Below are 16,951 nucleotides of genomic sequence, written 5' to 3'. Positions count from 1 at the left end.
AATTAGAAATGTCTCTTATTTTAATCATTTTTTTGCGTTTGCTTTACATGTATTACTATTTCAGTGTTTTTATTCACATTTTTTTTTTTAAACATTTAACTTTATAACCGAAACCCCCCTTTTGAAACTACAAAAAGAGAGAATACGAAAAGTCCTATATGAAAGCCTAAGTAGCCTACAGGCACTATTTGTCACAATGCTGATATCACCAGTAAAAATGGTTAATAAATCACCATTAACAAAATGGTGTGTATGCTCACTCTTAAAAGCTTCATCATTATATAATGGTGATGGTGATGGTTAGCCTGCCCAGCTGATAATTGGCCATTTTTAAATCAAATCTAATTTCACACATTTTATAATTTTACACTGTGACAAGAAATGGTGTATGCCTTTGTTCTTTACATCAATATCATGCAGCCCATATATCAATATCATCAATATCGTGCAGCCCATATATCAATATCATCAATATCATGCAGCCCATATATCAATATCATCAATATAGTGCAGCCCATATATCAATATCATCAATATAGTGCAGCCCATATATCAATATCATCAATATCGTGCAGCCCATATATCAATATCATCAATATCATGCAGCCCATATATCAATATCATCAATATCATGCAGCCCATATATCAATATCATCAATATCGTGCAGCCCATATATCAATATCATCAATATAGTGCAGCCCATATATCAATATCATCAATATAGTGCAGCCCATATATCAATATCATCAATATAGTGCAGCCCATATATCAATATCATGCAGCCCATATATCAATATCATCAATATCGTGCAGCCCATATATCAATATCATCAATATCATGCAGCCCATATATCAATATCATCAATATCATGCAGCCCATATATCAATATCATCAATATAGTGCAGCCCATATATCAATATCATCAATATCGTGCAGCCCATATATCAATATCATGCAGCCCATATATCAATATCATGCAGCCCATATATCAATATCATCAATATCGTGCAGCCCATATATCAATATCATCAATATAGTGCAGCCCATATATCAATATCGTCAATATCATGCAGCCCATATATCAATATCGTCAATATCATGCAGCCCATATATCAATATCATCAATATCATGCAGCCCATATATCAATATCGTGCAGCCCATATATCAATATCATCAATATCATGCAGCCCATATATCAATATCGTGCAGCCCATATATCAATATCATGCAGCCCATATATCAATATCATCAATATCATGCAGCCCATATATCAATATCATCAATATCATGCAGCCCATATATCAATATCGTCAATATCGTGCAGCCCATATATCAATATCATCAATATCGTGCAGCCCATATATCAATATCATCAATATAGTGCAGCCCATATATCAATATCATCAATATAGTGCAGCCCATATATCAATATCATCAATATAGTGCAGCCCATATATCAATATCATGCAGCCCATATATCAATATCATCAATATCGTGCAGCCCATATATCAATATCATCAATATCGTGCAGCCCATATATCAATATCATCAATATCATGCAGCCCATATATCAATATCATCAATATAGTGCAGCCCATATATCAATATCATCAATATCATGCAGCCCATATATCAATATCATCAATATAGTGCAGCCCATATATCAATATCATGCAGCCCATATATCAATATCATGCAGCCCATATATCAATATCATGCAGCCCATATATCAATATCATGCAGCCCATATATCAATATCATCAATATCATGCAGCCCATATATCAATATCATCAATATCGTGCAGCCCATATATCAATATCATCAATATAGTGCAGCCCATATATCAATATCATCAATATAGTGCAGCCCATATATCAATATCATCAATATAGTGCAGCCCATATATCAATATCATCAATATAGTGCAGCCCATATATCAATATCATGCAGCCCATATATCAATATCATCAATATCGTGCAGCCCATATATCAATATCATCAATATAGTGCAGCCCATATATCAATATCATCAATATAGTGCAGCCCATATATCAATATCATCAATATAGTGCAGCCCATATATCAATATCATGCAGCCCATATATCAATATCATCAATATCATGCAGCCCATATATCAATATCATCAATATAGTGCAGCCCATATATCAATATCATCAATATAGTGCAGCCCATATATCAATATCATGCAGCCCATATATCAATATCATCAATATCGTGCAGCCCATATATCAATATCATCAATATCGTGCAGCCCATATATCAATATCATCAATATCATGCAGCCCATATATCAATATCATCAATATAGTGCAGCCCATATATCAATATCATCAATATCATGCAGCCCATATATCAATATCATCAATATAGTGCAGCCCATATATCAATATCATGCAGCCCATATATCAATATCATGCAGCCCATATATCAATATCATGCAGCCCATATATCAATATCATGCAGCCCATATATCAATATCATCAATATCATGCAGCCCATATATCAATATCATCAATATCGTGCAGCCCATATATCAATATCATCAATATAGTGCAGCCCATATATCAATATCATCAATATAGTGCAGCCCATATATCAATATCATCAATATAGTGCAGCCCATATATCAATATCATCAATATAGTGCAGCCCATATATCAATATCATGCAGCCCATATATCAATATCATCAATATCGTGCAGCCCATATATCAATATCATCAATATCATGCAGCCCATATATCAATATCATCAATATCATGCAGCCCATATATCAATATCATCAATATAGTGCAGCCCATATATCAATATCATCAATATCGTGCAGCCCATATATCAATATCATGCAGCCCATATATCAATATCATGCAGCCCATATATCAATATCATCAATATCGTGCAGCCCATATATCAATATCATCAATATAGTGCAGCCCATATATCAATATCGTCAATATCATGCAGCCCATATATCAATATCGTCAATATCATGCAGCCCATATATCAATATCATCAATATCATGCAGCCCATATATCAATATCGTGCAGCCCATATATCAATATCATCAATATCATGCAGCCCATATATCAATATCGTGCAGCCCATATATCAATATCATGCAGCCCATATATCAATATCATCAATATCATGCAGCCCATATATCAATATCATCAATATCATGCAGCCCATATATCAATATCGTCAATATCGTGCAGCCCATATATCAATATCATCAATATCGTGCAGCCCATATATCAATATCATCAATATAGTGCAGCCCATATATCAATATCATGCAGCCCATATATCAATATCATCAATATCATGCAGCCCATATATCAATATCATCAATATAGTGCAGCCCATATATCAATATCATCAATATAGTGCAGCCCATATATCAATATCATGCAGCCCATATATCAATATCATCAATATCGTGCAGCCCATATATCAATATCATCAATATCGTGCAGCCCATATATCAATATCATCAATATCATGCAGCCCATATATCAATATCATCAATATAGTGCAGCCCATATATCAATATCATCAATATCATGCAGCCCATATATCAATATCATCAATATAGTGCAGCCCATATATCAATATCATGCAGCCCATATATCAATATCATGCAGCCCATATATCAATATCATGCAGCCCATATATCAATATCATGCAGCCCATATATCAATATCATCAATATCATGCAGCCCATATATCAATATCATCAATATCGTGCAGCCCATATATCAATATCATCAATATAGTGCAGCCCATATATCAATATCATCAATATAGTGCAGCCCATATATCAATATCATCAATATAGTGCAGCCCATATATCAATATCATCAATATCATGCAGCCCATATATCAATATCATCAATATCGTGCAGCCCATATATCAATATCATGCAGCCCATATATCAATATCATCAATATCGTGCAGCCCATATATCAATATCATCAATATCGTGCAGCCCATATATCAATATCATCAATATCGTGCAGCCCATATATCAATATCATCAATATCATGCAGCCCATATATCAATATCATCAATATAGTGCAGCCCATATATCAATATCGTGCAGCCCATATATCAATATCATCAATATAGTGCAGCCCATATATCAATATCATCAATATAGTGCAGCCCATATATCAATATCATCAATATAGTGCAGCCCATATATCAATATCATGCAGCCCATATATCAATATCATCAATATCATGCAGCCCATATATCAATATCATCAATATAGTGCAGCCCATATATCAATATCGTGCAGCCCATATATCAATATCATGCAGCCCATATATCAATATCATCAATATCATGCAGCCCATATATCAATATCATCAATATCGTGCAGCCCATATATCAATATCATCAATATAGTGCAGCCCATATATCAATATCATCAATATCATGCAGCCCATATATCAATATCATCAATATAGTGCAGCCCATATATCAATATCATCAATATAGTGCAGCCCATATATCAATATCATCAATATCGTGCAGCCCATATATCAATATCATCAATATAGTGCAGCCCATATATCAATATCATCAATATCGTGCAGCCCATATATCAATATCATCAATATAGTGCAGCCCATATATCAATATCATCAATATAGTGCAGCCCATATATCAATATCATCAATATCGTGCAGCCCATATATCAATATCATCAATATAGTGCAGCCCATATATCAATATCATCAATATCGTGCAGCCCATATATCAATATCATGCAGCCCATATATCAATATCATCAATATCATGCAGCCCATATATCAATATCATCAATATCGTGCAGCCCATATATCAATATCATGCAGCCCATATATCAATATCATCAATATCATGCAGCCCATATATCAATATCATCAATATCGTGCAGCCCATATATCAATATCATCAATATCATGCAGCCCATATATCAATATCATCAATATAGTGCAGCCCATATATCAATATCATCAATATCGTGCAGCCCATATATCAATATCATCAATATCATGCAGCCCATATATCAATATCATCAATATAGTGCAGCCCATATATCAATATCATCAATATCATGCAGCCCATATATCAATATCATCAATATAGTGCAGCCCATATATCAATATCATCAATATAGTGCAGCCCATATATCAATATCATCAATATAGTGCAGCCCATATATCAATATCATCAATATAGTGCAGCCCATATATCAATATCATCAATATAGTGGGATCATGCAGCCCATATATGTTTTGATTTCATAAGACATTCTAAGGTTTGTATCATTCACAACTAAAGTTGCCAAATAACTCAAAATCAAGCATATAACCTGTTTCAAGTGATCACTTTAAAAAAACAAACAGAATAACCTCTCCATGCGCGCACTAGCTCGGGAAAATATCCTTTCAATTTCATTCAGCGAAGTTCAATTTATATTCTTACTATAAAATAATGACACTTAATATTATAATGCTTCATAGGAAAGACCTACCTAAAATAAGTCATGGATTTATTGTGATGGTGTACAGGCAATTAAATAGATTTTATTACACTTTAGACTTTAAAATGTACATGTTTCATAGGCACGCTGACTACATGTGTGGATCCTCTTTATGTTAATAAACAGTTAATTTCCGTGAGACAGACCAGTTATTTGCTTGACAATCACCGGTTGACCAAATTTCCTGACCGTGACAGCCCTACATGGGATATCTGAAAGATTGGGACAGAATCAAACGTTTCATCAACATTTCAGTCTGACTATACTCTCTGGCTCTCCAGCTAGGGCTGTGGCGGTCAACACAGTCTGACTATACTCTCTGACTCTCCAGCTAAGGCTGTGGCGGTCAACACAGTCTGACTATACTCTCTGGCTCTCCAGCTAGGGCTGTGGCGGTCAACACAGTCTGACTATACTCTCTGGCTCTCCAGCTAGGGCTGTGGCGGTCAACACAGTCTGACTATACTCTCTGACTCTCCAGTTAGGGCTGTGGAGGTCAACACAGTCTGACTATACTCTCTGACTCTCAACACAGTCTGACTATACTCTCTGACTCTCCAGCTAGGGCTGTGGCGGTCAACAGTCTGACTATACTCTCTGACTCTCCAGCTAGGACTGTGGCGGTCATTACATTATGTCAGTGATTGTCAATCAAATAACTGCTGGTCTCATGGTAATTTACCTTTTAATTAACATAAACACATTTAGCATCAGTGTCTTCTACGTGTAGCCTACAAGCCACTGATAGACATTTTTAGTCTTAATAAATCCATGTAAATCAGCCTACACCTTCACAATAAATCCATTATTTATTTTAGACAGGTCTAAAGAAACATGATATGAAGAAAATGTAGTCTATTTCAGAAGAACAGAATAGCATACTCCTTGTCCTTATGTTAGGTCCTGATCTGGCTGTGGGCAACACTAGTTAATTTAACCTCTTAGAGCTCTAGGGGCGCTATTTCATTTTTGGATAAAAAACGTTCCCGTTTTAAGCGCGATATTTTGTCACGAAAAGATGCTCGACTATGCATATTCTTGACAGTTTTGGAAAGAAAACACTCTGAAGTTTCAGAATCTGCAAAGATTTTGTCTGTAAGTGCCCCAGAACTCATTCTACAGGCGAAACCAAGATGATGCATCACCCAGGAATTAGCAGAATTTCTGAAGCTCTGTTTTCCATTCTCTCCTTATATGGCTGTGATTGCGCAAGGAATGAGCCTACACTTTCTGTCGTTCGCCCAAGGTCTTAGCAGCATTGTGACGTATTTGTAGGCATATCATTGGAAGATTGGCCATAAGAGACTACATTTTCCAGAGGTCCGCCCGGTGTCCTTTGTCTAAATTTGTGCGTAATCTTCAGGTGCGGGCATTTTCTCCTGGGATTCAGGAGAGAAAGCATGTGTCCAAGAACGATGTATCAATGAAGAGATATGTGAAAAACACCTTGAGGATTGATTCTAAACAACGTTTGCCATGTTTTCAGTCGATATTATGGAGTTAATTTGGAAAAAAGTTTGCGTTTTGAGGACTGAATTTATGGATTTTTTTTGGTAGCCAAATGTGATGTATAAAACGGAGCTATTTCTAATACACAAGGAATCTTTTTGGAAAAACTGAGCATCTGCTATCTAACTGAGAGTATCCTCATTGAAAACATCAGAAGTTCTTCAAAGGTAAATGATTTTATTTGAAGGCTTTTATGTTTTTGTTAATGTTGCGTGCTGGATGCTAACGCTAATGCTAACGCTAAATGCTAACGCGAAATGCTAACTCTAGCTAGCTACTTTTACACAAATGATTGTTTTCCTATGGTTGAGAAGCATATTTTGAAAATCTGAGATGACAGTGTTGTTTACAAAAGGCTAAGCTTGAGAGATGGCATATTTATTTCATTTCATTTGCGATTTTCATAAATAGTTAACGTTGTGTTATGCTAATGAGCTTGCTGATAGATTTACACAATCCTGGATACAGGGGTTTTTTCATAGCTAAACGTGACGCAGAAAACGGAGCGATTTGTCCTAAACAAATAATCTTTCAGGAAAAACTGAACATTTGCTATCTGAGAGTCTCCTCATTGAAAACATCTGAAGTTCTTCAAAGGTAAATGATTTTTTTGAATGCTTTTCTGTTTTTTTGTGTAAATGTTGCCAGCTGAATGCTAATGCTAAATGCTACGTTAGCCATCAATACTGTTACACAAATGCTTGTTTTGCAATGGTTGAGAAGCATATTTTGAAAATCTGAGATGACAGTGTTGTTAACAAAAGGCTAAGCTTGAGAGCTAGCATATTTATTTCATTTCATTTGCGATTTTCATGAATAGTTAACGTTGCGTTATGGTAATGAGCTTGAGTCTGTATTCACGAACCCGGATCCGGGATGGGGAGATCAGAAAGGTTAACAGACAAGATTTTCTTAGAATTCCGTGGCAGTATTTTATATTATTCTATAGTATGAAAATACAATTGAGCAAATCTGAATAAAATAAAGCATATTTTCTCCAAATGATTTCCAAGGGAGTGCGCACCTGTGTTGAGTGGTTATCAAAGAAACAGGCACTCCTGTATGCTTCATTTAGAGTTATTTATGTTATTTTAGACAAATGTTGGGCTTCATGTTTAAGACTTGTTATACATTCTAAGGCTGCGTGATGCAATTAATGATGATTTGAAAAAAGTTGCATGAAGGCATGTGCTTTGTTTTGTATTTATATTATTGAACCTTTATTTAACCTGGCAAGTCAGTTGATAACAAATTCTTATTTACAATGACGGCCTACAACGGCCAAACCCGGACGAGGCTCGGCCAAATTGTACGTCGCCCAGGGTATCACGCCCTACGGTTGTGATACCCTGGTTCAAATCCAGGCTGTGTCTGTAGTGACGCCTCTAGCACTGAGATGCAGTGCCTTAGACCGCTGCGCCACTCGGCAGCCCTATAGTACAAAAGTTGACCTATTCTATTGGTCAACTTGTCCTTCTGTGTGTGTGAAATAAATATTCCAAACCGTTGTGGGATGCGATAGATACCATAATAATACAAACCTTATTAAAACACATAGGCCTATAGACTAGCCTACATGAGGTGTGATACTAACCTTATTAAAACATATAGGCCTATAGACTAGCCTACATGAGGTGTGATACTAACCTTATTAAAACATATAGGCCTATAGACTAGCCTACATGAGGTGTGATACTAACCTTATTAAAACATATAGGCCTATAGACTAGCCTACATGAGGTGTGATACTAACCTTATTAAAACATATAGGCCTATAGACTAGCCTACATGAGGTGTGATACTAACCTTATTAAAACATATAGGCCTATAGACTAGCCTACATGAGGTGTGATACTAACCTTATTAAAACATATAGGCCTATAGACTAGCCTACATGAGGTGTGGCACCATGATCTGAAAAAGTCAAGAGAAAAAAAGCATTGTTTCTTGCCTTGAGCTGGGCGTCATTCGTTGTTGATAATGCATCATCCGTTGGCGATAATGCGGCATCCGTTGGCGATAACGCGGCATCCGTTGGCGATAACGCGGCATCCGTTGGCGATAACGCGGCATCCGTTGGCGATAACGCGGCATCCGTTGGCGATAACGCGGCATCCGTTGGCGATAACGCGCCATCCGTTGGCGACCACGCGTCATCCCTTGGCGACCACGCGTCATCCCTTGGCGACAGATAACGCGTCATCCCTTGGCGACAGATAACGCGTCATCCCTTGGCGACAGATAACGCGTCATCCCTTGGCGACAGATAACGCGTCATCCCTTGGCGACAGATAACGCGTCATTCCCTACAGATGGGCAACGCACCACTCGCCAGCGATGGACTAATATTGCCACCCATCACACTATTCTTGATTTAATATTGTCTTTACATATACTAAATAATATATATGTGTGACATTTGTTTTGATTTAGAATTGACCATTATCATGCACCTGTCTCAAAACAGGGACAGGGGAAAAAAATACATGTCATCTATGCACTTAAATAGCGAATGGAGGACGCATTTCCCATGGTTCATTTTCATGCCAGTCAGGTAGGCTATACTCCTGTTGTAAAGAGAAGCAATGTGCTTAACATTAGGAAAGTTGAGAAATATAGTAGGCCTAGCCTATAGAAAGCTGATGGGATCCTCCTCTTTTTAATAGCGGCCATCACTCTGTTTTCTCACACAATAGCATAGCCTATAGAAATGTTGTGCAACATGAGCTCATGGGTTCTCATGAAGTGTTTGATTAATTTTTTAAATTACATTTGCATTGATGTCAGAGTGATCAGAGGGACAATGGAGTGCTGAGTACCAGGTAGTTAGCAAGTTTGGTAGGCTACTGATGACCATCGGCAGCATCAGAGTTTGGAGAAGCCTAGTTACCGTGACTAAACGGTTTTGACTGCCTTCATGACTCGTGACCGCCGGTGTGGCGGTAATACGGCGGTAATACGGTCACCGCAACATCCCTAATCCCATGTTGGCTGGGAGAAGCCTAGTTGACAATACTCTGTACAACACTCCAACAATACTCTGACCATAATTGAACTCTGTAATGTCTGGTGTCCAGGTGCCTCCAATGCTCCCCAAGTCTGACTTTGACCCAGAGCACTGCCGAGTCTCGGCCCAGCTGGACGACAACGTGAGTACAAACCCCCCCCCCCCCCCCCCCCCCCCCCACACACACACACACACAGGGACCCACCAGCTTATGGGCCCTCTGCTCTGAAACATCTTAATAAATGAAAGCATTATAGTGGTGTAACGGTCACTTTGGCATCGTGTGTGTGTGTGTGTTCCAGGTAGATGATAACATCCCCCTGCGTGTGATGCTGCTGTTGATGGATGAGGTGTTTGACCTGAAGGAGAGGAACCAGTGGCTCCGCAGGAACATCAAGAACCTTCTGCAGCAACTCATCAGAGCCACATACGGAGACACTATCAACAGGTACCACACACACACACACACACACACACTCAATCATCAGCGCCACATACGGAGATCTGACTGTCTGCCTCTGGTCTCTGCAGGAAGATCGTGGATCATGTGGACTTCATGACAGCTCCAGAACAGGTGGCCGACTACGTCAAGAAGTTCCGGTAACACACACACACTCACACACCATCAGATCGCTGTGTGTGATTGGTTAGAAAGCCCATCAGTAACTCTGTGGTCCCGCAACTGTGCAGGGATTCGTACTGGCCCAACGGAATCCTGGCCGAGTCTCCACCACGCAGGGACAAGAACATCCGCATGAGGACGAGGGTCGCGGCCAAGACCAACCTATTGGGAATCATGCCAGGTAACTAACACACGAACACACACACACACACACACACACACACACACACACACACACACACACACACACACGAACACACACACACACGAACACACACACACGAACACACACACACAAACACACACACACACACACAAACACACACACACAAACACACACACACACACGAACACACACACACGAACACACACACACACACGTAAACACACACAGACTGAACAAACTTGTTCACTATTAATCAGCCCTTTGTCCCCCTCTTCCAGATGAGTTGAAGCACATCATCGGGGCGGATACGACTCGTAAGGGAATCCTTCGTGTGTTTGACATGTTCCAACACGGACCAATGAATCGTCGGCTGGTCTACGTGCTCCTAGAAGGCTTCCTGGAGACCATGTTCCCTCACTACAAGTTCCCTGAGCTGTTCGTCAAACTCCACTCTCGCTCGCCGCGCACAGCCAGATACACACAGAAAGTCAAGAGCACCTTCCCGAAGAGGTGACAGGAGACTGGAAGTGGGCAGGGTTACCGGGTGACACCCGGTGTAAGAGAAAAGAGGGAGGAGAGTTGTGGGGATGGTGTGTGCTGTTGAGAAGAGGTTAACGTGTGTGTGTGTGTATGTGTGTGTGTGTTCTGCCCTCGTTCGAAGGGATTGTTGGGACCATCCTAGTTGTTAACTCTGCACTGCTCTCCACTTCCCCTACGTGCCTCACAAACACACTCCTGTAGCGTGGACAAACTGATTTGGGTTTTATTTGTTTTATGCTAACTGTTTTATTGTAGATGTGTTGTCAGACTGGCACAGCTGCTCTGATGAGAGCTGCTCTGATATGCCCAGCAGGTGATCTCACTTCCTGATACCAGGCCGCGTATACAGAAATAGATTGATAGGGGAGGGGGGAATATGGCATAGAGGATGCCATGGTTTGTGAGACAGAAAGCATCAACCACATCCGGTTCTGCAAGGCGTTTGTTTGTCAATGTGACATCATCATCCCGTCATAATCCTCTAGAACACGAGGAGGCTGAGTTTGATCTAAAGTCCACTCCCCCTTTTTTTAATGCGCCTGTCAGTAGCCATGACAACCACAGCTCTAACTGTTTTTGTTTGTTTGTTTACGGGGATGATGGACAGCTCTACTGTGCTTCATGTTAATGGAAAGCAGGATATGAACAGCTCCCCTGCCGGTGAGGCCTGGGTAAATGTAAAATGGCCCGTTCTAATGGACTGACACCGTCTCATAGTAATCCACTACATTTTGGAATGAGACAGAATGAAATGACAGGCCAGACTGTGAATGTTGCTGTCTGTAGAGTAGAATATACTCACTGGGCGTGTGCGTTTTGAGAGTGTGTGTGTGTTTTGAGAGAGAGTGTGTGTGTGTGTTTTGAGAGTGTGTGTGTGTGTGTGTGTGTGTGGCCGTAAGATGCAGCCCTCCCCAGTCAGACACTGTGCCAGTGTGGGGCCCATGCTGTAGTATCATACCACTAAGTAACAAAGAGAAAACACGCTGATATCCCTGCTATATCACACTTTCATTCAGAGAAATTTTCATTTTGTGCAATATTTTTATTTGACGCCTGAGTTTTTGAATAATTGTATAAAAATAGAAAAGTATACCGTTTTGGAAAAATGTAGAAAAGGTGAAAGAATTTTCCCCCCTTCCCAAAGAAATTCTAACACTACATTCCGTTGTAAAAAAAAATAATCAACATTTAATTGCAGACTTGTTTTATACGTCTTTTTTTAATTATTATTTTACTCCTGATGAATGTGGTTTCCATGCCGATGTGTCAGCAAGAGTGATCTAGCCAGTCGAGCTAAAGCCTCTGGATAGAAAGCTATAGTTCATTGGTCTAGAGATATGGTGGAAGGGCTTATTATGCATATGAACCTGTTGATTGGAGAGTGAACAGAAATGATTCACTGTTGTAAGAACCAATGACAGGAGAGACTTTGGGTCATCTGTCCAATCAAATCGCAGGAAAGCCATGTTTCTGTAGAATCACTGCTAAATAACGCTTAGTACCGGAGTTCTTTCATTCGCCGAACAGAGCTCCATTCCACTGCTGCCATTGGATGGAACTGTCCCTCTGCTGTGATTGGCGGGCACTGAACAGCTCTAGACCGTGATTGGCAGTGTGAGGACATGAATTCTGAGCTGTGTGACTTTTAAAACGAAGTGGATATTTGTCCGCGGACAGGGGAGGTGACAAGGGGAACCCCACAGGACTTCATCTTTAAAGCCTCCATTCAGGATGTCTCGGCTATTGATGTCCACAGGGTTTACCCCACGTCAACATTTTCCTGCGTTGTATTAATCATTAAATGAACGGGGCGCAGAATCTAACAGAGGAACACAATATGAGACAACACTGCAAGCATCATGTACATTTGAATGAAGCGTTGCTATGAAAAGCCGGGATCTCCTAGTACATTATGAATCTATGATAATGAACCATGTGCATATCTGTGTACAGTACGTGTCTATAGTGTGCCTAAATGTTCCGTCAACTCTATTTTCATATTTTTCTTTAACAAAAGATGAGGATCAAAAAGAATGTCATGGTCATTTTAGACTGAAGAGAACTCTAAAGACTCTGGAGCCAGAGAACTCTCAAGACTCTGGAGCCAGAGAACTCTCAAGACTCTGGAGCCAGAGAACTCTCAAGACTCTGGAGTCAGAGAACTCTCAAGACTCTGGAGCCAGAGAACTCTCAAGACTCTGGAGCCAGAGAACTCTCAAGACTCTGGAGCCAGGGGTAGGTTCTAGAAGCTGGGGTGGTCAACCCTCCTCCTGGAGAACTTTTTCTCCAACCCTGCTCTATTCTAACACACCCAATTTAACCAGTCAAGGTGTTGAGGAGGAGGAGCAGCAGCTGTTTAGCAGGACCAGGTGTGTTAGAGCAGAATCCTGCTCAGGATGGGTAGCTCCCCAGGAGCACAGTTGGAGACTCCTGTTCTGGGGTCTTTTTTTTGCATCATGCTTATTAAACTATTCCTTTGGAAACGCTGAACTCAGATCAGTATAACACTAATAATAAAATGGTAACTGACCACTGTGTGGTGTGTGGCGCGTGTTGTTCTTCAGCAATCTCTCTTTGTTTCTCCAGTCTCTCTTTTCAATTTCAATTGAAGGGCTTTATTGGCATGGGCAAACACATGCTCTTAATACCAGCCTAGCCATTAACACTCCCACACCAACTCCTAATACCAGCCTAGCCATTAACACTCCCACATCAACTCCTAATACCAGCCTAGCCATTAACATTCCCACACCAACTCCTAATACCAGCCTAGCCATTAACACTTACACAACAGCCTAGCCATTAACACTCCCACAACAGCCTAGCCATTAACACTCCCACACCAACTCCTAATACCAGCCTAGCCATTAACACTCCCACACCACCTCCTAATACCAGCCTAGCCATTAACACTCCCACACCAACTCCTAATACCAGCCTAGCCATTAACACTCCCACACCAACTCCTAATACCAGCCTAGCCATTAACACTCCCACACCAACTCCTAATACCAGCCTAGCCATTAACACTCCCACAACACCTCCTAATACCTGCCTAGCCATTAACACTCCCACAACACCTCCTAATACCAGCCTAGCCATTAACACTCCCACAACACCTCCTAATACCAGCCTAGCCATTAACACTCCCACAACAGCCTAGCCATTAACACTCCCACTCCAACTCCTAATACCAGCCATTAACACTCCCACGCCAGCCTAGCCATTCACTCTGCCACGCCAGCCCCTTATACCAGCCTAGCCATTCACACTCCTGCACCAGCCTAGCCATTCACTCTGCCACGCCAACATAGCACCGTCAGCACCTAGCACCTGGTTAGAGCATTAGAGCCAGCTGTTCTCCAGTGTTTTCGATGTCAGAAATGTGGTCGTGTCAGTTTGTACAGTGCCTTGCAAAAGTTTTCGGCCCCCTTGAACTTTGCGACCTTTTGCCACATTTCAGGCTTCAAACATAAAGATATAAAACTGTATTTTTTTGTGAAGAATCAACAACAAGTGGGACACAATCATGAAGTGGAACAACATTTATTGGATATTTCAAACTTTTTTAACAAATCAAAAACTGAAAAATTGGGCTTGCAAAATTATTCAGCCCCCTTAAGTTAAGACTTTGTAGCGCCACCTTTTGCTGCGATTACAGCTGTAAGTCGCTTGGGGTATGTCTCTATCAGTTTTGCACATCGAGAGACTGAATTTTTTTCCCATTCCTCCTTGCAAAACAGCTCGAGCTCAGTGAGGTTGGATGGAGAGCATTTGTGAACAGCAGTTTTCAGTTCTTTCCACAGATTCTCGATTGGATTCAGGTCTGGACTTTGACTTGGCCATTCTAACACCTGGATATGTTTATTTTTGAACCATTCCATTGTAGATTTTGCTTTATGTTTTGGATCATTGTCTTGTTGGAAGACAAATCTCCGTCCCAGTCTCAGGTCTTTTGCAGACTCCATCAGGTTTTCTTCCAGAATGGTCCTGTATTTGGCTCCATCCATCTTCCCATCAATTTTAACCATCTTCCCTGTCCCTGCTGAAGAAAAGCAGACCCAAACCATGATGCTGCCACTACCATGTTTGACGGTGGGTATGGTGTGTTCAGGGTGATGAGCTGTGTTGCTTTTACGCCAAACATAACGTTTTGCATTGTTGCCAAAAAGTTCAATTTTGGTTTCATCTGACCAGAGCACCTTCTTCCACGTTTGGTGTGTCTCCCAGGTGGCTTGTGGCAAACTTTAACCAACACTTTTTATGGATATCTTTAAGAAATGGCTTTCTTCTTGCCACTCTTCCATAAAGGCCAGATTTGTGCAATATATGACTGATTGTTGTCCTATGGACAGAGTCTCCCACCTCAGCTGTAGATCTCTGCAGTTTATCCAGAGTGATCATGGGCCTCTTGGCTGCATCTCTGATCAGTCTTCTCCTTGTATGAGCTGAAAGTTTAGAGGGACGGCCAGGTCTTGGTAGATTTGCAGTGGTCTGATACTCCTTCCATTTCAATATTATCGCTTGCACAGTGCTCCTTGGGATGTTCAAAGCTTGGGAAATCTTTTTGTATCCAAATCCGGCTTTAAACTTCTTCACAACAGTATCTCGGACCTGCCTGGTGTGTTCCTTGTTCTTCATGATGCTTTTAACGGACCTCTGAGACTATCACAGTGCAGGGGCATTTATACGGAGACTTGATTACACACAGGTGGATTGTATTTATCATCATTAGTCATTTAGGTCAACATTGGATCATTCAGAGATCCTCACTGAACTTCTGGAGAGAGTTTGCTGCACTGAAAGTAAAGGGGCTGAATAATTTTGCACGCCCAATTTTTCAGTTTTGGATTTGTTAAAAAAGTTTGAAATATCCAATAAATGTCGTTCCACTTCATGATTGTGTCCCACTTGTTGTTGATTCTTCACAAAAAAATACAGTTTTATATCTTTATGTTTGAAGCCTGAAATGTGGCAAAAGGTCGCAAAGTTCAAGGGGGCCGAATACTTTCGCAAGGCACTGTATGAAGGGAGCAACCTAGATGTGGAAGGGCTGTTATGTTTTTGTGCCAGTCGGTCCTTGGAAGGAGAGTGGCTGGTGCAAACGGAACTATACCGGGCTTTAACCCCTCGGGAGCCAACTAGCTAGATGCGCAGGTAAGAGACAAGTGAGAGCCACCAGCGAACCAAGAAACATGGTGTTTATGAAGATTCGGGGACCAGGTAAGTTCAGGGCTGGATGAATGCAAGGGGCTTTTTTTACATTTAAAAATAAATTACGGAAATATATGTAGTATATACAGTGCCTTCGGAAAGTATTCAGATCCCTTGACTTTTTCCACATTTTGTTATATTACAGCCTTATTCTAAAATAAATATAAAATCCCCAGCAATCTACACACAACACCCCGTAATGACAAAGTAAAAACGGGTTTGTAGATTTTTTTGCAAATCTATTACAAATGTTAAAAAACATACCTTATTTACTTAAGTATTCAGTCCCTTTGCTATGAGACTCGACATTGAGCTCAGGTGCATCCTGTT

At 40.3% G+C, this 16,951-nt stretch overlaps 1 protein-coding gene across 2 annotated transcripts in view; it reads left to right on the top strand.

Moving 5' to 3' along the window:
• The window catches only part of LOC110489376 (sorting nexin-13), a 53,354-nt gene extending 39,412 nt beyond the window's left edge, over window positions 1–13,942 (top strand). For both annotated transcript variants that reach the window (XM_090227532.1, XM_090227533.1), the window contains exons 22-26: window positions 10,150–10,221; window positions 10,382–10,527; window positions 10,611–10,679; window positions 10,770–10,882; window positions 11,146–13,942. In XM_090227532.1, coding sequence (XP_090083658.1) covers window positions 10,150–10,221; window positions 10,382–10,527; window positions 10,611–10,679; window positions 10,770–10,882; window positions 11,146–11,381 — 636 coding nt within the window. In that variant the 3' untranslated portion in view covers window positions 11,382–13,942. The remainder of the gene's footprint in view (window positions 1–10,149; window positions 10,222–10,381; window positions 10,528–10,610; window positions 10,680–10,769; window positions 10,883–11,145) is intronic.
• The last annotated feature ends 3,009 nt before the right edge of the window (window positions 13,943–16,951 follow it).

The sequence above is a fragment of the Oncorhynchus mykiss genome, chromosome 30, assembly GCF_057628025.1.
Source record: "Oncorhynchus mykiss isolate SJ-2025 chromosome 30, ASM5762802v1, whole genome shotgun sequence".
In the NCBI taxonomy this organism is placed as follows: domain Eukaryota; kingdom Metazoa; phylum Chordata; class Actinopteri; order Salmoniformes; family Salmonidae; genus Oncorhynchus; species Oncorhynchus mykiss.
This window is presented reverse-complemented; position numbering and strand designations above follow the sequence as displayed.